We start from the raw sequence: 27352 nt of genomic DNA, 5'->3' as shown, positions 1-27352 counted from the left end.
AATCTTCCCTCAAACTCACTCCACACATCTAAAAACTCGCATCGATTCCTCCTATACAGTCTATGCATTGATTCATTTACCATCATGGCCCACTTTCTTAATTCATTTTTATCATATCAAGATAATATACTTACTATTTTCACTTTCTCACTTTTCACTCTCACCTCTTCCAACTACCCTTTTATGTCCTTTCTCATATTGAACTTATCACTAGTTATGTTGTTAGTACTTACTATAATTACAATCTTGTTTTCTTTTCTTTTCTGTTTTTGAATTGCTGCATTATACTTTTAATTTTTGCTCTTGGAAAACTCAAAGTTATAACCTGCTCATCGATAGCATGTTTTATGATAGAGCTGCCATACCAAATAAAATCATTCTTTTTATAAATAATGTTACTTACTTGATTTTCATTACTTATTGTTTTACCTGATTCCGTGCTTTGTTGTTTCTTATTTTGCTACTTAATTGTCTTTTCCTCTCTATGTTCATCAAACGTCTCTCAGCTTTCTGTAATTCCTATGTCATCTCTCTGATAATCTACTTTAATTTCACTATTTTGGAGGTTATTTCATTTTAAATAACCTACTTAGCAGGACAAGCCGCCTTGTGCGTTTTTGGCACCTTTTTAAACCATATTTATTATTACAATATCTTAACAAATATTTGTTATAAAATACTAAAGACATTAAAATCTTCTTATATTTAGAGGGATGGCATAGTATAATAATTAAAAACAACACAGTAATAACTTTAATTAATAAATAAGGTAGATATTTCATACTAAAACTAATAGTACATCTTCAGTGTTACAAACAGATAGGAATAGAATACAAGTAACGAACATTCGATGAATCACCTATTAAAATACAATGTTGTTACGAGCTAGGTAACACCATTTACTTTTATTATCTCCTATTAATTTTACCCAAAATTCCACTTCTAGGCCTCAAGTTTGCCTATTTTCACTAGATTTATCAACTATACTTTGTGAGTTATTATTTTTCTTTAGAGAACTTAAGTTTCAACTTGGGTACATAATTAGATGATCTTGTGTAATTATTATGGCTTTGTTGCATTGAACTTTCAGAAGAATTAGACTGATATCTTGTTTTATTATTATAAAACTTTACTTAAGTATAAAGAGCTAATAAGCTTCATTTCGGCAATGAAAACATTGCTTAAATTAAGGGGATATTAAATCCCACATAGTTTTAAAACCGAATAAGAAATTCAAAGATTGGAATCAGAGAGTTTCTTGCCGAATATAGTAAAACTATAAAGTATCAGCGACACTAGCGTTAGCCAATGCAAGTGACCGTAGTACGTAGTACAATACCGGACGACTCGTTGCAAAGGTGGGGGAAGTTCAGATCGCTATTCTTAGGTATTTTCCATAATGTAAAAACACATTTCCTAGGAAATGTATGCTGTTATTACATTATGGAGGGAGGTCACTACCCAGACCGGTTTTAGCCTTTTTTGAGGCTTCATCAGTGAGTAGCTAGACCTAATACCAAAGTGTATAGCGAAAAGAACTTATATACTCTGTGAACGAGTTTTCCAAACAGGTGCAACCATTAAGTTACTTAAGTATAAAGAGCTAATAAGCTTCATTTCGGCAATGAAAACATTGCTTAAATTAAGGGGATATTAAATCCCACATAGTTTTAAAACCGAATAAGAAATTCAAAGATTGGAATCAGAGAGTTTCTTGCCGAATATAGTAAAACTATAAAGTATCAGCGACACTAGCGTTAGCCAATGCAAGTGACCGTAGTACGTAGTACAATACCGGACGACTCGTTGCAAAGGTGGGGGAAGTTCAGATCGCTATTCTTAGGTATTTTCCATAATGTAAAAACACATTTCCTAGGAAATGTATGCTGTTATTACATTATGGAGGGAGGTCACTACCCAGACCGGTTTCAGCCTTTTTTGAGGCTTCATCAGTGAGTAGCTAGACCTAATACCAAAGTGTATAGCGAAAAGAACTTATATACTCTGTGAACGAGTTTTCCAAACAGGTGCAACCATTAAGTTACTTAAGTATAAAGAGCTAATAAGCTTCATTTCGGCAATGAAAACATTACTTAAATTAAGGGGATATTAAATCCCACATAGTTTTAAAACCGAATAAGAAACTCAAAGATTGGAATCAGAGAGTTTCTTGCCGAATATAGTAAAACTATAAAGTATCGGCGACACTAGCGTTAGCCAATGCAAGTGACCCTAGTACGTAGTACAATACCGGACAACTCGTTGCAAAGGTGGGGGAAGTTCAGATCGCTCAAAAAAGGCTGAAACCGGTCTGGATAGTGACCTCCCTCCATAATGTAATAACAGCATACATTTCCTAGGAAATGTGTTTTTACATTATGGAAAATACCTAAGAATAGCGATCTGAACTTCCCCCACCTTTGCAACGAGTCGTCCGGTATTGTACTACGTACTAGGGTCACTTGCATTGGCTAACGCTAGTGTCGCCGATACTTTATAGTTTTACTATATTCGGCAAGAAACTCTCTGATTCCAATCTTTGAGTTTCTTATTCGGTTTTAAAACTATGTGGGATTTAATATCCCCTTAATTTAAGTAAAACTTTACTTTCTTATTATTTAAGTTAGGAAAATTTTCATCCTTTAATATTCTGTTTTGATTATCTCCTAAGCATACTCTCCTATCATTCCTTAACAGGTATAATCTTAACTTATCAAAATGTACAACTAGTATTTTAGTTGGATTCTTTATATCTTGTATTTTAAAATTTACAGGAGATAATTTTTCTAATATCCTATATGGACCTGAAGCCTTTCTACCTAATTTACTACCCCATGAAGGCTTAAGTGCTGGAAAAAACTCTTGTTAGAAACTTAATGGTGTGAAACAGCACTGAGAAAGGATTAAAATATCATTTAATTCTTCTAATATTTTGTCTCAGTAACACACACACACACGCATACACAGAAAACTAAGTAAAACACGTGCACTAAAGAGTAGTGTCCAAGTGTGTGTGTGGGGGGGAGGTTGCCCTCTGTGGGCACCTCTTGCCAGGCGAGGATGTAAACTGGGATCTCGAATATCAGTGTTTCCCATATTTCAGGAAGTTTTGGGAAATTGCAACCATATTTATTTAAATTAGGCTGATTTCTGAGCTATTCAAAATATAGTTTCCAAAAATAGTCTTTCTCTTCTAAATTTACTATGATTTAGCATGGTGGTCTTTTTCCAACTGATTCTATGAGCCATATCTAAAGCATGGTCCACAAGGCCAGATTTGCATATGTATTTTTTGTGTTTTTCTATACAGATATTGGCTGATCTGCCAACTTGCAGGAACAGGGCACTTTGTATACTCCAGGCACAGAGAGAGAGAGAGAGAGCGCTGATCTTTAATGGAATGTATAAGGTTATTAAGCTTTCAGTGGGGGTATGAAAGCTGTGCAGAGTTTGTATTTCTTTAAGACTGGCTATTTTTTCTGAAATGCCTCGGACATAGGGATCATGATAGCATTAATCATGATAAAATCTTTCTGTAGAGTAGGTCGAATGACTGTAGAACGCACATTATTTCAGACAGATATGGTTTAAAGGTCGCCTACTCCCTATAAGGGAATAAAAGGCATTAGGTTCTTCTTATTATTATTACTAATCTTTTACATCTGCTTTACCACTGAAGTCACCCATCAAGATCATAAAGAATGTATCATTGCTATTTACCAGTTGGTTTAGCGTTTTATAAAACGCATCAGTTTCTTCCTGTGTGATCTGAGGTTGGTGCATAAACTTATATAATTCTTAATTTATAACAACTGTTTATTTTAAGGTAGAATTCTGATGCTGTTTGTGACATTTTATTTTTTGTGTTTGATATCTTTCATTGAATGGTTAATTAGAAGACAATTCTTCCCTAGAATCTTGGATTGTCACCATAACTATAGGGTAGATGTCCATTCTTTAGATTGATGCTATTTTCACCAAATCTCCGAGTTTCACTTAATCCAATGCTGTCCCATTTTAAATTTTTGGCTTCTAGTAATTCTTCTAATCTTGTTTGACCTAATAAGTCCAACTTTGCATAATATACATCCGTTATATTGTGTGTAGACCCATCCCTCCGCTTCTTTCTCTCTCTTTTTCTTTGAGTACAAGGCCACAATGTGCATATAAAAAGCACAAATGTGACTCTCTCTCTTTCTCTCCCAACCTTATGACAGACCAGAAAAACTCTTCAGGGAGGTCTTTTCTTGATGAGAAACACTATATGCAGACTAAACACAAAATATAATAAAACTAAAAATTATATGCATGTACCTACATGCATATAATTTTTAGTTTTATATGCATGTACCTACATGCATATAATTTTCTCTTCAGGGAGGTCTTTTCTACATGCATATAATTTTTAGTTTTATATGCATGTACCTACATGCATATAATTTTTAGTTTTATTATATTTTATGTGTTTAGTCTGCATATAGTGTTTCTCATCAAGAAAAGACCTCCCTGAATAGTTTTTCTGGTCTGTCATAAGGTTGGGAGAGAAAGAGAGAGAGTCACATTTGTGCTTTTTATATGCACATTGTGGCCTTGTACTCAAAGAAAAAGAGAGAGAAAGAAGCGGAGGGATGGGTCTACACACAATATAACGGATGTATATTATGCAAAGTTGGACTTGGTTCAGCATCAGGTAGGTATCTTGGGTTTGCCACTCCTATGCCTCACTAGAAATGAGTCCATGACGATTTGGAATTTATTATTACATTATAAGGTCCCGCACTAATCTTTATGCACACAATACTTAATAAAGTCATTCACTGTCAGGGTACTCAACTAACTCTAGCAACCCATTCCACTCATTCACCACTCCAAGCAAAAAAAATCTAGTCTGTATACCCTTACTAACCTTACTCTTACACAACATCCAGGAGTGACTTCTGGTTCTTTCTCTATTCGTCATGTGTTGAAAAATTCCCTTTGTGTTAAACTATGAACCCCTTTAATAACTTATGCTTTTCTATCATGTTTCCTCTTTTCTGCCTATCAGCTAAACTTTGCAACTCACATACCTTCAACCTGTCCTCATAGGGAACATTCCAGAGATGTATCATCAGCTTAGTCACTCATCTCTGAATCTTCTCTACCACCTCATGGTCCCCAAGGTGACCAAATCTGTGCACAGTAGTCAGGATGCAGCCAAATCTTAGCCTTATAAAGAGGGATAATAACTTCCTTATCTTTACTTGTTAGCATGTTTTTCAACATCCAAGTAATCCTTTGAGCTATTTTACCAACTTTTGTGATATGCCCTCTAAACTTCATCTCTCTCTCTCTCTCTCTCCCCCCTCTCCCTCCCTAATTATTTCTAAGTACTTGGCCTCATCAGTTTCCTGCAACCCAGTACCATCAGTATGATACCTTGTGTGCAAGTTTTCAACCTGAAGTGCATAACCTTAATTTTGCAACATTAAATTGACAATCATTATCCTTTGCTTGCAATCAATTTATTTAAATTATCCTGCAGGATACATGTGTTGAGGCTTAAGTGCTGTGAAGAATTCATGTTAGAGGTTTAATGGAATATTAACAGCACTGAGAAAGGATTAAAACTAATTTTAATACTTCCAATATTTCGTCTCCATCACAGAGACATCTTTGGAGATTACAAAAACTTTTTGTAACAACACACACACAAATACAATACAAAGTGAAACTAAAGTCCTATCTAGGTGGTGCACTCACTATGGGCATTTGCAGGTGGCCTGGGATGTAAAGAGGGATCTCTGATAATTAAAGTTTCCCAAATTTTGGGAAGTTTAATGCAACAGTATTTGTTTAAATTAGGTTGATTCCTGAGTGCAGATGCAGATTCAAAGAATGGTCTTTCTTTTTTGAATTTACTATGGTGGAGCATGGTGGTTTTTTTCCAGGAGATCCTGTGGGATGTATCCAAAACATGGTCTGCAAGGCCAGATTGACCGTAATCGTGTTTGCAGATGTAAGAACTGTGTTCTTCTAACCGGATGAATGCTGACCTGCCTGTTTGTCCGAAGTAGGCCAGTTTACAGGAACAAGGTACTCTATATACACCAGGCACTGATAGAGGAGGAAGCTGGTCTTTAGTGGAGCTGATAAGGGTAGCGAATTTACGGTGGGGCTTAAAAGCTGTATTGAGGTTGTAGTTTTTTTTATGATCTGGCTATTTTTTCTGAAGTACCACGGATGTAAGGAATGGTGATGGCATTTCTGAAGTCCTTCTTGAATAGATGGATGGGGAAGGACTTGATTATTTTTTTAATTCTGTAGTCATGATAGCAATTGGAAAGGAAAATATTGTGTATGTGTTTGAATTCGGTTGAAAGGGCAGTTTTACTGGAACAAAGATTGTGGACCCTATTGGTCAGAGTTTTAATAATGCCATATTGCTGGGAGGGGTGGGCGAGTTTGTGAATGTATCTGCCTGTATGAGTAGGTTTTCTATATACAGAGAAAGAAAGGTTACCATTAGGAAGGCATGTTACTGAGGTGTCTAGGAAGGGTAAACTATTGTTATTTTCCTTTTCCATCGTAAACTGGATTCTTGGATGTAGAGGAAGGAATCTAATGTGTCTGGGCCATAGAAGGAGAACACATCATCTATATATCTTAGCCAGATAGAAGGTTTTAGAGGGGAAGAGTCAATGACTCGTTTTTCAAAATTTTCCACGTAATAATTGGCAAGAGGGGTGAGAGGGGGGGGGAACCCATGGCAGTTCCCTCAATTTGTTGGTAGATTTTGTTCTTTCAAGAGAAATAACCAGAGTTGATGGCAAAGGAAAAGAGCACTGAAATATCAGAAGGAAAAACGTTTTTTGAGAGTGTTAAGGTGTCAATTAGGGGAATATTTGTAAACAAAGATATGATGTTAAAGCTGACCAATATATCTGTATTATTTAAAGTAAGATTTTCAATTAAGTTTTTAAAATGGGTGGAGTTTTTTACATAAGATGAGGTAAGACCAGTGATGGGGGGGGGGGGGTCAAAGAGTTAGCTAGCTGCTTTGATAATTTGTAGCAAGGTGCATTCGTGGCATCTACTATAGGTCTTAGGGGAGAATTGGGTTTGTGGATTTTGGGTAAACCGTATTTCAGGGGGGGGACGAGAACAGAATGGGTTGAGTTTTTTTGTAATGTCAGGAGGCCAGGAAGAAACATTTTTAAGTAGGTTTTTTTAACTTGAGTTTTTGTGGGATTGTGTTCCAGTGGTATCCGATTATATTCTGAGGCATTGAGAACAATAGTGGCATTACCCTTATCAGCTCTGGTGATGACAATACGTTTTTCTTTCCGTAATTTTTTGAGGGCAGAGAGTTGACTGGAAGATAAATTAACTTTAGGAGGTGAAGAACAGGAGAGAATGTTAGCTACGTCAAGTCTGATGTTATTGACTGTTTCTGGAGCTAAGTGACAGATTCCAAGTTCGATGTTATTTAGTACCTTGTTATTTAGTTATAGAGTTCCTGTAAACTTGCCTACTTCAGACAAACAGGCAGGTCAGCATCCATCCGGTTAGAAGAACACAGTTCTTACCTCTGCAAACACGATCATGGTCAGTCTGGCCTTGCAGACCATACATCCCACAGGATCTCATGGGAAGAAACTACCATGCTCCACCATAGTAAATTCAAAAAAGAAAGACTGTTCTTTGAATCTGCATCTGCACTCAGGAATCAACCTAATTTAAACAAATACGATTTCATTAAACTTCCCAAAATTTGGGAAACTTTAATTATCAGAAATCCCTCTTTACATCCCAGGCCACCTGCAAATGCCCATAGAGGGCGCATCACCTAGATAGGACTTTAGTTTCATTTTGTATTGTATTTGTATTGTTACAAAAAGTTTTTGTAATCCCCGAAGATGTCTCTGTGACGGAGACGAAATGTTGGCAGTATTAAAATTAGTTTTAATCCTTTCTCAGTGCTGTTAATATTCCATTAAATCTCTAGCATGTATCCTGCAGGATATATACATCACCTTCATCAACTATTGCCCTCCCTTAAATTTTTCCCTATATCATTGATATACAAATTAAAGAATAGTGGAATAGCTGCTGCACTGGTCATCCTCATTCTCCTAGATTCCACTCTACCATATATTTTGGTGTCTGTCACTCCCCCCCCCCCCCTTGCCGACCACAAATCCATTTCCATTTGCTCCAACTTTTGTAATAGTTTTCCTTGTGGTATTCTTTTAAATGCCTTTGTAAAGTTCAGCAGTATCACGATGAAGCCATTTTCCTTATTTAATTCTGCTGCTGTTCTATTATAAAATATGAATAAATCACTAAGACAGGTCGTACAAAGCAACCCTGCTGCTCACTATAGAGTATTGTGTTCCTAACTATCCAATGCCGGATATCACCTATAATCAACTTTTTCAATAACTGAACCACCACTCCTGAGATATTAATTGGTCTGTAATTTTCTGCTTCTATCTTAGATCCATCCTAATGGAACTATCATACCTGATTTCTTTTCCCTGGGAACCTTGCCTGAGCGAGACTTAGATTGAATAACTTCATCATAGGCACTGCCATTCTCTTGCACATTGATGTAGCACATGGGCAACATGTCCTTTACTCCCACTTCTATATTTACATTAGATATTTTTCAATATGCTGAGCACCTTCTATTCATCTCAATTTTGACTCGAGTCTCTGTGACATCAGTAACTGCAAAATCTTACATGATTCACCTTTGCAAAGTGATCACTCAGTGACTCAACTTTTTTTTTTTTTTTTTATTGCTTCTGTCACTTTTCTACCATCATCTTTTCATCATTATTCCTCTTACTTTCAACATAACGAAAATAACTCTTTTGTATTTACTTTGGCATGCTTAGAAAATTTTCTCTCTTAATCAGATTCGGCCTCTTTTACCATGCTAGTCATCCTTCTTGATAGCACTTTGTACTGCTGATGAGTATGCTGATCACCAATTTCTTTATATTCTCTCCACAATGTCTCTTCTTTTAGAGCTCTTGCTTTACCCTACTCATCCACTTAACCCTCACTTGGGTTTATCCTTCTGACCGTGGGTATGCAGTCTGATACTGCTCTCAATCTCTGACCACATCTCATGCACAACTGACATTCTTTCCTTGTAGTTTTTCTAGGGCACTGCTGTAAGATACCTCCTAAGTCTGTCATAATTACCAACTTAACATAAACTCTTTCTTGATAGAGAATTCCACATATTTATCATCACCTCTCAGAAAAAGACTGCATGGTCACTCTTCTTAAGTGGATGCAGAATGTCTATCGTGGTTATAGGTACATCTTGTAATTCTAAAGAATTACCTGATTCAGTACTCTCAAATCCTTTGTTCCCTCTGTGACATGCTGTTCAGGTAATTATCCCATAGCAACTGTATAAATTCCACTTCCATCTTGTCATGTTTCTCTTTTCTTCCTCAGATCTATGTCTACATAAGCTCCCATAATTCCTTGGTGTGTACTCGTACTAATATGCCAATGCATGACATCCATATCTTCCTGCAACCAACAATATATTTTGTCCTATTGGCTTCTATATCACACCAAAATAGCCTCAAATGAACCATCTACCTCAGACCTAAAATCCTCTTTGGTTAAAGTTCTGTATGTATCATCAGCAATACCTCATCTACTATCCTATTCTCACTATCTTCCATTTACAGATAAGCTCTCACAACAATTAACATCAGACTACTGAAAAGTGCTAATCAAACTTCCATAGACACAGTGCTGCTCTGACATTCACTATAGCAAACTATTTTGATGGTCCCAATGAGATCTCTATGCAGAAATGAGTTTATTCTGCCTCAAAGGTGAGAATTTGTGACAGGATTTAAAATAGAACATTGAAGGAATGGATTTAGTTAACTCTCTCAAAGTTCCTATTGCTGTATGGTGTTTAAGATTAGTAACTGACAGTGGTTGATGCTTACAAATTGTATAGGATTCCATGTTTTCTGTAAACAGTGTTTTCTTCTGCTGCTTGAAAAGATTAATCAGCATTTCTGTTGCATTTTGCTTATATCATTTCTTTCTGTAGGGAGATAGGACCGATTCATAATTTTCTCACATTGGCACCAGTGCAATGCTGGAAATAGTATACGACAACTATAAGAAATTAAAACTATGTCGCATTTTTAAATATTCAGGTGTTTCATGTTAGTTCTGTAAAGCAGTGCATCTAGACTTTATGAGACAATATAATCTCTTTTTCTTTCGTTCTTTGATGATTGACTTATTTATGCGAGGGTGTGCTGCAAAGTTGTGATAAGAATCATGTAACTTACATTTTATTCTACATATTCTCCATGAAGTGTTATACACTTTTTACAAAGTCGCTGTATCCTAGTTTTTCATCTTCAATTCCATTTAAAGAAATAAAAAGAAAAGACAAGATGGTTGTTTTTGCTCATCATAATTTTAAAGACACATTTTGGTGGTCTATGTAAAATTATGAGCAGTGATTTTACTGTGGGAGGGTGATTCGTTGTGTATGCGCAGTTGATTTAATGATCACTTGTTGATTCCAATGAAATCTGCTTAGATCCTTGTAAAAGTAGAAAACATGAGTTTTTCTGTTCTGTTCGATCTAGTTTGTTTTAACAAAATTTTAAAATGAGATCTAGTAATCAGATTAAGCCAAATGCAGAGATCAGTCAATCCAATCTCTTTGTGAAAATGGAAACATCCTCACTTAAATTCACAGTTAGTTTGAAAGAGGTTTGCGATGATGATGTAAACAGGGGTTATTCTTACTTATTTTTATTTATCTTCTTTTTTATATCAACATTAATCTATTCCTTTTAATCTCTCATTATGTATCCTGGTATATCATTATCTTTACCTTTATGCAGTCTGCAGTCGGCTGCGCCTTTGTAATATTGTTCTATTCCTTTCTATATATGTTCTCCCTTTATACTAACTGCCTTCCGCACTTCGCTTCTTATTCCTCGAACACCGGAAAATTTCTTTGATAAGCTGCGCCACTGAGGTTTGTTTCCTAGCAATAAGATGTGGTAAGTGCATCCAGTAGTTTTCCCTTAAACTCAAGCTACCTCCGTTCAATTACTTTACAGTCGTGGCCCAATAATTATCTCTTCTAATTATCTCTTGAATAGGGTTCCCTCGAATAGGCTCTAATTTATTTCGGAAACAGTGCATCGAAAAATTAAAGTTCAGGAGACACTCTATTGACAATTGAAAAACACATTTATTAACAACAAAACAATTTACACTATAATTCCATTAAAGATAGACACTCTGTTTGACTCTAAAATACAAACAATCAAGTTAAATTACCTTATCATTTCAAGATTACCATGACACATAAATACTCGATCTTTTCCAATACTAAATTAATATCCTAGGCAACTGTACTGCTATCAAATAGTTAAACTTCAACTGTTACATACATGATCTGGATTATCATGACACATAAATATTCATTCTTTTCTATTTCTAAGTTAGTATCCTAGGTAGTTTTACTATTAATATCCTAAGCAATTGCACTATTAACAAGCTGTTACTCTACTTATTTCACACATGATCTTCTACTAATAACGTTCTCCTATATTTCACAAAAATTAAGTAAAATGATCGAACTCGCATTAGAGCTGCTACTCACTGTGCGAATTTTATTCCTTGGCTTCGGATTGGGATCTTGATCTTTCCTTCCGTATCAGGTTTTTACTCCCTTCGTACACCGGCATTGGATTTATCTACACTGACGACTGCTGTCTTTCCGGTACTTTGGCGAAGGCTTTCAGTATGTGGAGTACTTTGCGTGCGCATTAATGTAACGGAGCAGTTCCTTCCAGCTCGAAATTTCCTCTCTTCAGAAAATAGCTCCTGGCGAAGATTGTCATCAGGTCTAATCTCTGCCTGGCGGATCGGCTCCCGTCATCGTCCCTTCAGACTTCTGGCATGACTTCTCCAGAAAGTCGTGTCCTCGATGGACCTCCACTAGACCAATGCTTCCCAAACTGTGGGTCGCATCCTCCTTGGGGCTGTAGATTTTGTTGAGGGGGGCCGTGATATAATGAAAACAAATTTAAAATGTTTTAAGACTACATAGATTTTTTTATCTTAAAAGAAACATTTAATTTTTATTATTTATTATTATTATTTTTTTTTTTTTAATATATTTTAATGGAAAAAAATCACACATTGGTGCAGGTTCACAAATTTTGCTTCCTGTGTATTTCGGCGCTTAATGAATATTAGTAAATATATGCTTATTCATATAAGTTTCATTTCAAAGCAGAAATCTAAGAATTGCAGTTTCAAATATTTCACCTGATATTGACTTTTTGTGTAGCAATATTGAAACACATCCATCACATTAAATTGTTAATAATAATGGCAAATACGTATTGGATTTTTGCTCAGGACATGGACTGGTTATTACTAACACCATGTTCCAACATAAAAATGTGCACAAATTCACATGGAGAGAAGAGGCAAGGAATAAGAAAAGTCTCATTGACTATGTTATTGTTGATAGTGATGTTTTCTCCCTGGTGCAGGTCACCAGGATTTGAAATTGGAAGTGATCACTGTTTAGTCTTGAGCAGGATAAAATTGAATTTCATATTGAAAAGAATGACTTGTAAGAAAATTTTAAAGGGAATAAAATTTGAGCAGCTCTCAGATGTGAACTGTAGACTAATACACACAGATTATTGAAGAAAAAATGAAAGAGCTTGAAAACAGGAACTAAATCTTGGAGATTCAGTGGGAAGCCTTGAAGAACACCCTGATTGATTCAGCCAGAGAGGCATGTGGTGATGTTGTCTGCAAGGATAGAAAAATCAGAACTCCATGGTGGACACAGGAAGTTAAAGAGGCAGTGAAGGAAAAGAAGAAAACATATCAAAAGTTCCTGGCAAGTAAATCAACTTGTGCTCTTAGAGAATACAGAGACAAATGTAAGAAAACTAAACACTTTGTAAAACTAGCTAAACAAAAGTCATGGGAGGACTTTGGCAAAAAACAGAAAAATATCAAGAAGGTTACAAAATATTCTGGAGGTTGTTGAAGAAGCTTAGAAATGGAGGAAAGAGTGCTGTAAAAGGAGTTAGAGATGATATAAGTGACATGAAAATGGGAGAAAAAGATATCCTTGAAGTATGGAGTAATTACTTCGAAAAATTGCTAAATGAAACAAGCAGTGATAGTACAGTGGTAATTAACACTCAACAGGCATACAGTCAGGAATACATATCCATACTTGAAGTAGAAAAAGCCATCAAAGGCTTGAAATGTGAAAAGGGGAAAATTCCCGATAATTGGAGTAGAGCTCTCATAGTACCCATATATAAAAAGGGAAATAAAACTGAATGTGAGAATTACAAAGATTCCCTACTGAGTATTCCTGGCAAGATTTATGCCAGTATACTTGAGAAACGGTTGAGAAGAATTGTGGAAGAAAAGCTTGGTGAAGAACAAGCTGGATTCAGGCCAAATAGAGGCTATCAGGATCAGATCTTCATTTTATGACAAATAGTTGAGAAAGCATGAGACTATAACCAAGATCTGTATTTAAGTTTTGTCGATCTGGAAAAGGCATATGACAAGGTGCCAAGAGAGAAGCTATTCAATATGCTACAGTTATATGGTGTCAATGGGGCATTATATCAAGCAATACTTAGTCTTTATTTGAGTTGTAAGTCAGTAGCAGGGTATACTGAAGGGAAAAGAGTAGAAGAAGAAGAAGGAAGAGAACAGGATAATATTGATTTTTATAATCAGCTACAAAACATATATAATAAAATAAATAAAAATGATTACATAATTTTAGCAGGAGACCTAAATGCAAGAATTGGAAACATGAAAATTAGTAATAATATAGGAATACGTGGAGAACACACTTTAAACGGGAATGGTAAAAAATTGATCGACTTTGTAGTTTATAATAACCAAAAAATAATGAATTCCTTCTACAGGGTGTCCCAAAATTCACACAAGATTTAAATTTAGCGTCATTTGTGCGGTAAAGTGTTGCCAACGAGAAAAAAAAGACAGCGTGACAGCTGATGGTTATTAAAAATGGAGCGCTACGCGAAAGAACAACGCATTTTCATGGATTATGAAACAACAAGTGGATGCTTATTTTTCGAACAAAATCATCTTCAGCGATGAGGCTCATTTTCATCTTGATGGCTTTGTTAATCGACAAAATTGTCGCATTTGGGGTTCAGAAAATCCATGAGTGATTGTTGAGAAACAAATGCATCCACACCGTGTCACTGTTTGGTGCGGATTTTGGGCTGGAGGCATCATCGGTCCATTCTTCTTCGAAAATGCGGCTGGTAAGGCAATAACAGTTAATGGTGCTCGCTATTGCGACATGATGATCCAGTTTTTTGTGCCTAAATTGCAAGATATGGATGCGGACAACATGTGGTTTCAACAAGACGGTGCCACATGCTATACAGCCCGAGAAACAATTCAGTTACTGCTTGAGTCATATCCCTGTCGTGTAATTTCCTGCTTTGGTGATCAGAATTGGCCGCCCCGATCATGTGACTTAACGGAGTTAGACTTTGGGGGGGGGGGGTTGAAGTCTAAGGTTTATGCCAACAAGCCCACGACCACCCATGCCTTGAAGGAGGAAATTGAGCGCTGTATCAACGAAATTCAGCCACATTTATGCAAAACGGTCATGGAAAATTTTGACAAAAGAATGCGTATGTGCCAGCAAAGCCATGGAGGCTATTTACCCGATATGCTATTCCATGCATAACCCTATACTGTATACTTTATGAATCAATGAGAAATTACAATTTTTAATTAAAAACCTGTGTTTTCTATCAAAATTACTTCTTGTGTGAATTTTGGAACACCCTGTATAAACATAAAGACATACATAAATATACTTGGGCAACAAGAGGATGGAAATCAATATTAGATTACTTCATATTAAATGAAAAGACATCAAAATTTTCTCTAGATGTTAGAGTTCACAGAGGATATGAAATAAGCAGTGACCACTTCCTTGTTAAAATAAAATTAAGATTACCACCTAAATGACTACAAGTAACAAGAACAGAAAGAAAAATTGAAACATTTCTTTATAAAACTAGGCTAATGAATGACACAAATGTACAATGGCTATATGAACAAAGATTTAACCAATATCTAGATAAAATAAAACAAAATTAAGAAATAGAATGGCTTAATATAAAAACGATACTAAATGCAGCAGCAAATGAAAGCTTAGGAAAGACCAAAAAATTCAATAAAAGAAAAAAAACTGAAGATCTGGGATGATACAATCAAAGAAATAATCAAAAAGAAAAAAGAGGCCTATCACAAATGGTTAAGCAGTAGAAGATTAGAAGATGAAATAGAATATAAAAGAATAAGAGCCATAGCTAAAAGAGAAGTCAGAAAAAGACATAGAGAATCATGGAATAAATTTGTTTCTAATTTAGAACATGATTTATATAAAATAAGACCCAGTGTATATAAGATTTTGAAACACTTAAATGCAGATACCAAAGAAAAAGAAAACATAAAATTAAACACTGAACTGAAATTAGAAGAATTTCTAAATTACTACCAGTTAACGAAAATGAAAAGGAAATAACTAAAGAAGAATTAGAAATCAGCCTGAAAGAAACAAGAAACGGAAAATCACCTGGAGAAGATGAGCTAGGTTCAGAACTATATAAATACGCATGAACAAGATTCAAAGAAAGACTCTTATTATTTTTAAATAAAATTTACTCAACTGGTATCCCCCCAATAGAATGGAAAAAAGCAATTGTGATTCCTATCTTTTAAACAAAGGTAATAGAGATGACCCTAAAAACTGTGGAGGTATCAGTATACTAAATTCCTGTTACAAAATATATAGCAGAATCTTGAATAACAAACTAATGAAATATTCCGAAAACTTTATTCTAGAAGGACAGAATGGATTTAGAAAAGGACGATCATGTATAGACCCGGCCTTTTGCCTAAAATTAATAATAGAGAAAAGAAGAGATTACAATTTAGAAACACATATTGCATTTATTGACTTTGAAAAAGCATTTGACAAAGTTAAAAGACACATATTAATTAACATATTAAAAGAAAGACAAATACCAAATAATATCCTAAAAGCTATCACAAGTATATATGAAAATAATCAAATACAAATAAGATTAAATCACGAGCTATCATATACGAGAGAGATAAACCAAGGGGTCTGACAGGGATGTCCCCTCTCAGCAACTCTTTTTAATATCTACTTAAATGAAATAATAATAAAATGGAGTAAAAATTTACATCAAGGAATTAAACTTTCTCCTACAGTTAACTTAAACACTCTACTCTTTGCCGATGACCAAATAATAATTACAAATTCTGAAGATAACTTACAGAAAGCTATTTTAGATCTAAATGAGATATCCAAAGATTATGGTATGATAATATCAACAGAAAAATCAAAAACTATGGTATTTAAAGGACAAGATCCAGCAAGAACTAAAATAGTAATAGATAACAAGATCTTACAACAGGTGAATTCATTTAATTACCTAGGATGTATGATCACATATGAAAATGAAAAAGATATAAACGTAAAAATTGCAAAATATTTAAAAATAACTGTGTAATTAAAATGGTGTAATTAACTCTACGTTTAAACCAAACCTAGTTCAAAAACAAACCAGGCTAAAAGTATACAATACATTAGCCCTACCAGTCTTAATGTATGGAAGCGAAATCTGGACAATAAAACAAAAGGACAAACAAAGATTAACAATAGCAGAAATGAAGTTTATGAGAAAAACTGCAAAGTATACCCTATTTGATCACAAAAGAAATGAAGATATTATGAAAGAATTAAACCAAGAACCAGTAATAGAAAAAATTAAAAAATATAAAGATAAATGGATGGAACACGTTCAAAGAATGAAAACAGAAAGATTACCAAAATAAGCCTTAAAGTACAAGCCATTAGGAAAAAGAAAACCAGGACGTCCTCTTAAACGATTCAACGATGACTTCTAAGGCCGGAACAGGCCATGCTAGGCCTAAATCCTTGATACGCATGATGATGATAATGTAAGTCAGCAGTTAGAATTGAAGGAAGTACAGGAAGATGGTTTAATGTTAAATCTGGTGTGAGACAAGGATGTACATTATCCCTTCTGTTATTCATTATCTATATGGATCACATTATGAAGGAAAGTGGTATTAAACATGATATCAAATTTGGAGATGTTAATGTCAGCTCTTTGCTTTATGTGGACATTATACTTCTAAATAAATCTGCTACAAGTCTGCAAGATTCCCTGACTAAATTGAATAACTGTTGTAATAGATATGGTATGAAGGTCAGCAATAAAAAGACAAATACAGTGAAAATAGGCAGAATCGTTGAAAATGTTAACTGCGTTGCGAACAGAGAACCTGTGGAACAAGTGCAACATTTCAGCTACTTAGGCATGATTTTTAGTGGGAAATTAAATATGGAAATAGACAACAGAATCAACAAAGCTGGTATGGTAGGAAGTCAATTGAATAAATTCATATGGAATAAGAGAGAAATTAGTCGGAACACTAAGTTAACTGTATGCAAGACCGTGTTCAAACCAGTTTTAACTTATGGATCTGAGAGCTGGGTCAGAAGTAAAACACTTGACCAAAGACTAGAGACCGCAGATATGAGAGTCCTGAGAAAGATTAGAGGCATGAACAGATGGCATCAATGGCAATATCATATAAAATCAAAACGAGGATATTAGGAAAGAACTTGATATTGTCAGCATCCAGGAATGCATTAACAGGTGGTATGGTCACTTAAACAGAATAGGCCAGGAAAGATTAGCAAAACAAGTGTTTTCTGCCAGGTTAGCAGGAAAATGACCCAGAGGAAGACCAAGATGTAGGTGGATTGATATGGTACAATGTGCCTTAGACAATAGAAATATAAGATCTGATTATGTTGGAGTCTTGACAAGTAACAGATTGATTTGGAGGAAATTGCAGATAGGAAATTAGTAATGATGTAAATTTTTCATGTAGTACTATCATATCCTGTACACCCCCCCCCCCCTTGAGGGTACATGGTAGGAATTTGATGATGATGACATTTAGCTTTAACTATATACAGACATACAAGGTTATTTTTATAACAATCTTACAGGACTTGATCTCTGTAAAAATTGATGAAAATGCTTTGTCATTTTGGAGCTACGTCGAATTTTTACAATGACATATATCAAAGTTTTCTTCCTAATTTTTAAGAATTAGGAAGAGCAAAAACTATAAATAACAACATGTCAGCTGTTGTTGTCACCTTTAATATAATACTCTTATATCTCTACCTGATGACATTCCATGCAATGATATAATGACAATGGAAGAAATGGCTAAAGCTTTGATCACTCAGTTAGTCATGCATCAAAATCAGCGTTTAATCATTCTGCACCAAACTGGAAAGTCATTCACAATATGCTTGCATTCTAGATTTGAATCCTCCAAATTTGAACCTGTTTTCACTTCTGAAGTTAAAGCAAACCCCTAAGGAATTCAATTTTCATCTCTTTTATAGTGTTCTGAGGTTGTGAAATGAAAAATTTATGCAAAAAACGACAAGCTAGGCACAAATGAAAAACCCCCAAATCTATAAAGAACAGTGACTGATGTGCATGGGGGAGGGGGATTACATTGACAAACAGCAGTGATATTTTGTGAATTAAGTTAAGCTTGGAACATGTTTTTTTAACATATTCTGGTTGAGATATGTAGCATTTGAAAAGGTTTGCAGAGTTAGTAATCTAGTCAATTTCATGGTTTTCTGCTATTTTCAGGAATGAGTAATTTGATAACTTGCTTCACTAAAAAAGAAACATTGTTATTCTTCTTCTCCCACTTAAGTGGGGTCACTGTTTCTTATGAGTCTCCTCCACACCTTCCTGTCTTGGGCTGTCACCACATCCAAGTTCTTCATCTTCAAGTCCTCTTCTACCAGCTCCCTCCATCTCTTCTTTGGCTGCCCACGCTTCCGCCTTCCTTGCACATCCATCTGCATGACCCTTCTTCCCACATATTCGTCCTCCCTCCTCATCACATGACCAAACCATCTCAACCTTGCCTCCTGTATTTTCGCTCCTAAGTTCGTAACTTTCACTGTTCCCCTGACATAGTCATTTCTCAGATGATCCTTTCTGGTCACACCGCACATCCACCTAAGCATTCTCATCTCTGCTACTTCCATCCTGCTAATGTTATTTTCCTCAGGGCCACAGTTTCTATAGCATATGTCATAGCTGGCCTCACTACTGTCCTATAAATTTTGCCTTTCAGATTGATCGGCACCCTCTTATCACATAACACTCCAGCCATCTCCCTCCAGTTCCTCCAACCTGCTTGTATCCTGCATCCCACTTCCTTCTCACCTCCTCCATCTTCTTCCACTGTCGCACCTAAGTATCTAAAGTCTCTCACCTTCCTGATGACATTTCCTTCCAGCTCCAGGTCTGTCTCCTGGCCACCGCCCACTGCGCAACACATATACTCTGTCTTACTTCTGCTCAGTCTCATACCTCTCTCTTCCAGTACTTTTCTCCATCTTTCCAGTTTAGTTTCCGCTTCTTCTCTTGAATCTACACACAGCAAGATGTCATCTGCATACAGCATTGTCCAAGGTGCATCTTCTCTCACCTCCTCTGTTACCACCTCCATCACAATATTAAACAGAAAAGGACTTAATGCTGACCCTTGATGCAAGCCAACTGTTACTTGAAAACTTTCTGTCTGTCCCAAACAGGTCCGAACACTTGTCTTCACATTTCTGTACATTTCCTGCACCAACCTGACATATTTCTCTGGCACCTTCTTCTCCCTCAGACACCTCCAGACTTCTTGCCTTGGCACTCTATCATATGCTTTCTCCAGATCAATAAATACCAGATGTAGCTCCCTTTGTTTCTCTCGATATTTTTCCATCATCTGTCGTAACCCAAAGATAGCATCTGTTGTTGATCTACCAGGCATGAAGCCAAATTGTTCCTTTGCAATCTCCACCTCCTCCCTCAATCTACCATCAAGAACCCTTTCTAGGATCACTAAAAAAGAAACATTGTTATTGATATGTTAAAATAATTTTAGCAATATTGTGGGAGATGGAAATAATTAACAGTAGAATCATATAAATAATAATAATGAACTCAGTAGACTTCAAATAACATACAATGATTGAATGTTTATCTTTTAATAGATATGCCATCAACTGCAGTTATTGAAAGAATTAAAATGAAGTCTTTAAATGTAGCAGTTCGAAGAGGATCAATACTGATACCACCAGAGTCTCTACAGAAATCAAGATGTTCTAGCTCATCACAGAATGCCAAACTGTCTATTCATTCAAAATTCCCAAAGACATCACGAAGTAAACCTCTAATTTCAGGAAACAAAATAATCAATAAACAAGTGAATCAGTTAGCAATCCAAAGTTTCCTCTTTGATCATGATTATTGTGTAATACCTCCAAAACTGACAGAACCAAATAATACTCTTATATCTCTACCTGATGACATTCCATGCAATGAAAGTCATTCATATGAAACAAGTGAAATTGGCCTTTCCCTTCAGAAGAGTGAAAATAAAGATAATAGGAACTTATCTGTAACAGAATGCCATACTGAAAGCAAATCAGATGATGTGCCATTGAAGGACCAGACAAATTCTCTACTAGGTGAACAATTATCTTCTAATATAGCACTTTTTGCAAATATTAGTCACTGTGCAATTCAAAATGCTCGTGGTAAATGCCAAAGTTGGTCAGCTAGAAGATCGCAAGTAGAGAAGCAGAAATCATCTCAGGAAAAGTGCCTCACAAAATCGAATGTTTATGCTGAAAATAGTCAGTGCCAAGAGCCTTCATCTAATAGGATATCCATATGTGATAATTCTAGTAATGATAGCAGTTTGAATGAACAGCAACAATTTCCTAGCAGAAAGTCTTTGAGAAGTCATTCTCCAAATTGTTCCTCAGATGAACAACCTGATGTAAAGAGGTCAGACTCAAATAGCCATCCAGGAAAACAGCTTTGGTCAGACAGATTAAAAGAATATTACCAGAGAAAGGGAGAAAAAAGGTATTTTCTTGAAAAATTGAAAATATTTTAAGAAAATGTTTTGTATATTGGTTTTAGATTTTTTTTTTTTCCTTTCAAATTCTCTCTATTAATACACATATATTGAGCTTAATAATTTTTGGTAGTTTTTTAAAATAAGACAGAAATGTTTTGTTTTGTCTATCTTATGTCTTTTCATAGGTGATATTCTGCTGAAACTGACCACCACCACCATTCCTTCACTTTCTTCTAAGACTATAAGCAGCTCATAGTCAATGTCCTTTTACTGTCTGGCTTCAAACCTACCAAACCAACTTTTCCCCTTCTCATTCTTTAGAACAGTCTCCCTCATGATGGTCTTCCCCAGTGGCTACAATCTCTAGATATTCAAGCAAAATACCAGCTGATTCCTACTTTTCCTTTAACTTTTTTTGGTGTGTAAGGTTGATATTTAAAAAAGAAAATTGTAGTTACTTTTTATTTGTCTATTTTTATATTTTATCTACAAATGAAAGTTACAAGACCTATCGCACATTGGCATCATATGTGGGTAAGAATTTCATAACAGTTAGTTTAAAATGACTCCCCTTAATAAAATTAGTAAAAATCTGTGTGAATGTAGAAAATGTTTAAGAAATTTTTAAGAAAATTTTTGTATTTTGTATAATTTAATCAATTAAATTAAATAATAATTTAATTGATTATACTCATATTTTAATTAATTGTGATACTTATATGTACCTACTCCACATGGTGAGGTCACAAAACCTAACACAACACAACACGTGGACAAGTGGTTAAGGAAAAGAAGGTTAGGTGAAAGAGCTGGATGAGAAGTTAGGTTCATAAGTTTAAAGCCAAGCTGCATATGGATTGATGTTAACCACCAGCTGCTACTTGTGTTTTTAAATCATAGAGGATATTGGAGGAATAATGGTAGCCAGTTTAGGACAGCACTAGTAAAAGTAACTGGAATAGGCAGCCAAATTTTTGAAGTTCACATGATTGTTTTCACTTTACTAGATAATGCCAAAGAAATCAGTAAATAAGATATTAGTTTTGAAAGATAATATTGAAACTTGGATCATTTGAACCTGTTAGGTTTGTCAAATGACTAAGTGGAACAGAATATATATATGTTGTCCTAGAGATCGGTGTTTAAGACATTCAGTGTTAAGATCTTTGAAGCTGCCTGCATCAGTTGAGTGCTAAGGTTTGTCAAATGAAGAGGAATGGGGTACCATCATCAGGAAAATATAGATAGATTAGTGAGAGAAGGTCATTAATGTGTAGACTAGTGTGTATAGGCAGAAATGGTATAGGGAGAACTCTAGCACAAGTGGAACAGTTTGAAGAAAGGAAACCATTCAGAGTGGCACATAGTGAAGAACCAGAGAAAAAATAAAACCTATTTGCAAAGTATGGAGAAAGCAGACCGCACAGTGATACCTTTGTAAGTAGACTATATCTGATTGGTATTGGTCTGGCATAGAGGGAGTTCTCAGAAAATTTCTGACTTGTGGTTCGCTTTGTCTCCTTTCTAAGTGGATCAACAGTTTTCTCTCAGATCATTCATTGCATGAAATGTGGGATAGTGTTATATCTTTAGATTTCTCTACTAATGCAGTTATTCTTCAGGGTTCTATTATATCACCCACCCACTTCCTCATATACATAAATTACCATCTCTCACTTAACTTAAAGCTATCCATGGGTTTGCGATAGCACTTTAATCCTGCTCTTTATATGTTAAACCTTGCAGTTCTCAAACATCCTGAGCTTCAAGATCTGATCTTTTCGACTAATACACTAAACACTGATCTCCACACCATATTTTAATGGAGCATCTCAAAAAAAGTACCTTAGCACTTCTTTTGGTACTTTTAATAACACTTGACTCAGTAGTTGAAGACCAGATCTCTTATCTTGCATTGACCTGTACATTAGCCTTTTCTGGCACAAACACATCATTTCTGTAGCTCAAGCTCCAGAAAACTCGGCATCCTTTTTTGCTCAATACGTTACTTTTCTTATGTTCAACTAATTCTGTATAAATCTGAAATCTGTTCAACCTCAGAATACTGTGCATGCATTTGGGGTGGTGTATATCAAAAATCTCTTTAAAAATTCTTGATCTTCAGCAAGGGATAGCTTCACTAACTGATGATCTCTCTCTCTCTCTCTCACACACACACACAGATTCTCTCCAGCCACATGATAGCACTCTGTTTCTGCATTGTTTTTGCTATAGGTACTTCCATGGATTTCAGCAAAACTGAAATCCATCATTTCTCCAATTTGTCCTAACTGTACAATAACATGAGCAGCTGCTGCTGAACTATAAACCCTACTACTACTCATTAACTGACATGTTATACTCCTACTCATGTTTTGTCTCCATTATATCTGCTTTCTGGAACATTCTCTATGAAGTATTCTCCAGTGATTACAACCTTCAACTGTGCAGAAAGAACATCAGTAGATTCCTTCTCTCTCTCTCTCTCTCTCTCTCTCCCCCCTTCTTAACCCCCTGTCCGCATACATCATCATCAGTTTGATACAGCTTCTGCAACCTCGTGTGAGAATGATATTTAAAAAAAAAAAAATGCATTATTATAGTATCAGAAGAGAGAAGAGATGTCTTTTAATTGAGATGTAGTATGGATTTCATGCATGGAATTTACACTCAAATATCATGACTGCATTGAGTATGGATGATTTAAAAGATGGATTGTTGGCTCAGTTGGCTGAGCAGATAACATATCTTCTCTTTTGTTCAAACCCCACTATGGACATTGGATGTTTGCAAATATCTTTAGCTGGTAGGTGAATTTCATTACCCAGCATGAGACAACGAATATTTATTAGAGGCCTATAGTGGCTTGAAAAAATGTTCCATTTTTTATCTTTAGAGAAGTGTTTCTGAATTATTTAATCCTTAGCCATGGTATTAATACTAATATACTATAGACTAACAAACTTTGTATTTAAGATTCACATGAAAAAAAAAAAAAAAAATGCACAAGTGGAAATAACAGAATGATTAATAATGCAGATATGGAATTGCAGGTTGCGATTGGATAATGGACAATATGATTTAATTATAACAAAGTCTAATAAAATTTAGCAAACCAAAATAAATAAATATAACAAAAATATATAATTTATATTACGTAGGTTATTATATATTACATTACATATTACAGAAAATGAAATTGACTACATTTTAACAGACTGTAAAAGACTGGTACAAAATGTTGGCACAATAGGCGAAACATACTTCAACATAGATTCTGACCACAGACTCCTCAGAGCCATTATAAGAATAGACCACAAAAAAGAACATCATCAGGGCAACATCAAACCACAAAAGACAATCCAAACAAATAGACTACCACAAGTTCAGGAAGTACATAGAAGAGACCGAATAGACTATTAAGAACTGTTACATAAATGATGACTATATTGACTTTATTAATAAATTTGAGTGCAAGAAAAAAAATTAGAAATTCCTGTGAAACAAAAGAAAAGAGAACGACTCTCACCAGTGGAGTAAGACTATATATAGGTGACAGGGATCAGTTCTGTTGCATAAACTTCAAGACAATTGGAGGGAATGCCATCAGGGCCAGGAGGTTTTTTTGTGTCTAATTTGGACAGTATTTTATTGATCTCTTTCTGGCAAAAGAATATAGGGCATCTGGAATGGTTTGGGGACATTTGCCATTGTCAGTTATGCATGCATTGGAAGCAAAGCGTGAGGCCAGGAGATTGGCCTTTTCTATAGGTGATGATACAATGGAGTCATCTAGGTGTGATAGGGATGGGAACAGTGTTGGTCAGAAGTTACGACTGATTGCTTTGGTGATAGACCAGAAGGCTCGGCTGCCGTTTGGACAGGCTGCTAATTTCCTGCTTTTTGCTTTTTAGAACTCTGTTTTGGAAGTATTGATTGTTTTTTTTTTTGCATTTATTTTGGGATTGGGTATAAACTCTAAAGGAGGATGAAGTTCTTGATTTGAGCCAGTAATGGTATGTTTGGTTTTTCATTTGTACAGCCTTGATGCATCTTTTGGAAAACCAGGGTTTAGTTAGGGAATGGCAGGTCAGAGCACTGTGGGAATATATCAGCTTTGAGAATTAAATTGACTTCATTTTTTGACATAATCATTGGTCACATTAATCCTTTTCCTCTTTAAACATTAATAAAGACATAGCATTAAGATGTAATGCTTGGATAAACAGTAAAATGGAATTATTTTTACTGGTTGTACAAATTTGTTTATTTAATTTGACAAACTATGTATCGCGTTGCAGAATTGCATGTATTGGCAGTTTCCACTTTACAAGTTTAAAAGTTTACAGTTTATTTTTTTATGAAGTGCCAACAATATTGAAAATGTGAATATTTATTGCAATAAATATATGCTAAACATTCATATATATATATATATATATATATATATCATTTCATATCATGTGTGTAGTTATACAATACAGTACTACTGTGATCTGTTTATTGATAATTTTGAACAATTTCAAAAGCCAGCAGAGATCATACAAAATGAAACAGAAGTAGTCATTAATATTGCTAACCAAGTGCAGTTTGAGGTTTTTACATATGGCATCACTGATCTGCTTCAAGTGCACAAGAAAAGATCAGACATTAAAACCACCTTAAAATGGCAAAATGTTGAAGAAGCTGAGGAAGTAAAACTTCTGTTTGTTCCTTTCACTCTCATGCTTGATGAAGCAGTTCAGATTTTTGAGTTTCAAGACTCAAGGTTTGCACCCATTGGAAAGGTTGCTACAGATTATTATTATTATCATTATTATTATTACATGACACCTCCAGGGAGTGCAAAGACTCATAGAGGGATGACTCTACAACTCTCCGTCTCCACCAACTACAGATTTAAAGTATGTTTATGCGTGCTACCCTGAAGTTTATAAAAAGAAAAGAACACTATCTTGGAAACAATCCTTATAATTTCTTGATTTTAAAGACTATGCTTTCATACTTTAAATATTTTCTGAAATAAATAAGTTTTCATTTCTTGGATAAATAAATCATTGTTTAAACATGAACTATTGTAAACCTATAGTACATTTGCACCATGGGTTTGAAAAAAGGCCATGGGTAGACTAGGGATATTTTATTATTATTATTATTATAATAATTTTAATTTTATTATTTTCTTTTTTTCTTTATTTTAAAACATAGTCTGTAGACCAAAAATGGAACTTTTTTTCAAGCTAATTCGAGTATCCAATAAACTGGATAGCAGCTTATTGGATATCACACGTTTTTTCAAATGAAAAGATGTGCAAGACCTACTCATCCTTTTATTTACGTGTTCGACATTATTCAGTACTTATTTTAATGGTATTACACCATCAAACAAACTAAATTATAAAAAGATGTTTATTTAACTGACTTCTATTTTGCTGGATTTCATACCAACATCTTTAAATAATCTTTTGTAACTCACCTTAACAGACAATACCCCAAAATTCACTTCACAGTGATGGGAGGAGATCAAATAATTGTTTGCATTTTCTCTACACATTAGTCACTCACCTTTCAGATGGTTCATAATCTTTTTTCATTTATAGAAAGCCAACACACAGAAAGATGTCTACATAAGCAATCATATTATCATTGAACCCAGTATGGAATTTAAAAACACACACAGCTAAGGGTGTTTAATCTAATGATGCAGCTCTCTTCACAGAACTCAACTATCGTTACCATACTTTTTTTTTTGTTGGAGCTGAAAAGATAACCAAAGTACTAATAAAACACAATCTTCACACAACATTGAAATGATGTGAAATTAGCCACTTTGATCCACTCTCTCAAGGACAAACTCCCTCCTCTAGCACAGTGGTTCTCAGCCTTTTTCCACTTGTGTATACCCCTTTTAAACCCATTTCTATAAATTATATCCCTTGTTTTTAAAATAGCTGTTTCAAACTTAACATTTATTGTTCCATAACTAACGTTTTGCATTTTGTTTACTTTACTTATTTTTCCGCCTTTACTGATTATTTTTTGTGTACCCCTGAACGGGCCAGCACGTACCCCTGGGGTAGTCGTACCACCAGTTGGAAACCGATGCTCTAGCATATCATGTAGTGTATGAAGTTCCCTGTGACTTAGCCTATGATGGACAGACAGGAAGATCTCTTAACATTTCTTGGAGAACATAAGAGATGCATTTGCTACCATTATTATGGCA

At 35.1% G+C, this 27352-nt stretch overlaps 1 protein-coding gene across 3 annotated transcripts in view; it reads left to right on the top strand.

Annotated features, from left to right (window-relative positions):
* LOC150106291 (uncharacterized) overlaps positions 1-27352 on the top strand; it is a 224772-nt gene that overhangs the window by 120040 nt on the left and 77380 nt on the right. For all 3 annotated transcript variants that reach the window (XM_090392309.1, XM_090392311.1, XM_090392310.1), the window contains exon 6: positions 20252-21131. In XM_090392309.1, the coding sequence (XP_090248435.1) occupies positions 20252-21131 (880 nt within the window). The remainder of the gene's footprint in view (positions 1-20251; positions 21132-27352) is intronic.

This window comes from Typopeltis vanoorti, chromosome 5 (genome assembly GCF_054136105.1).
Source record: "Typopeltis vanoorti isolate ZY-2024b chromosome 5, IOZ_Tvanoo_1.0, whole genome shotgun sequence".
In the NCBI taxonomy this organism is placed as follows: Eukaryota; Metazoa; Arthropoda; class Arachnida; order Uropygi; family Thelyphonidae; genus Typopeltis; species Typopeltis vanoorti.
This window is presented reverse-complemented; position numbering and strand designations above follow the sequence as displayed.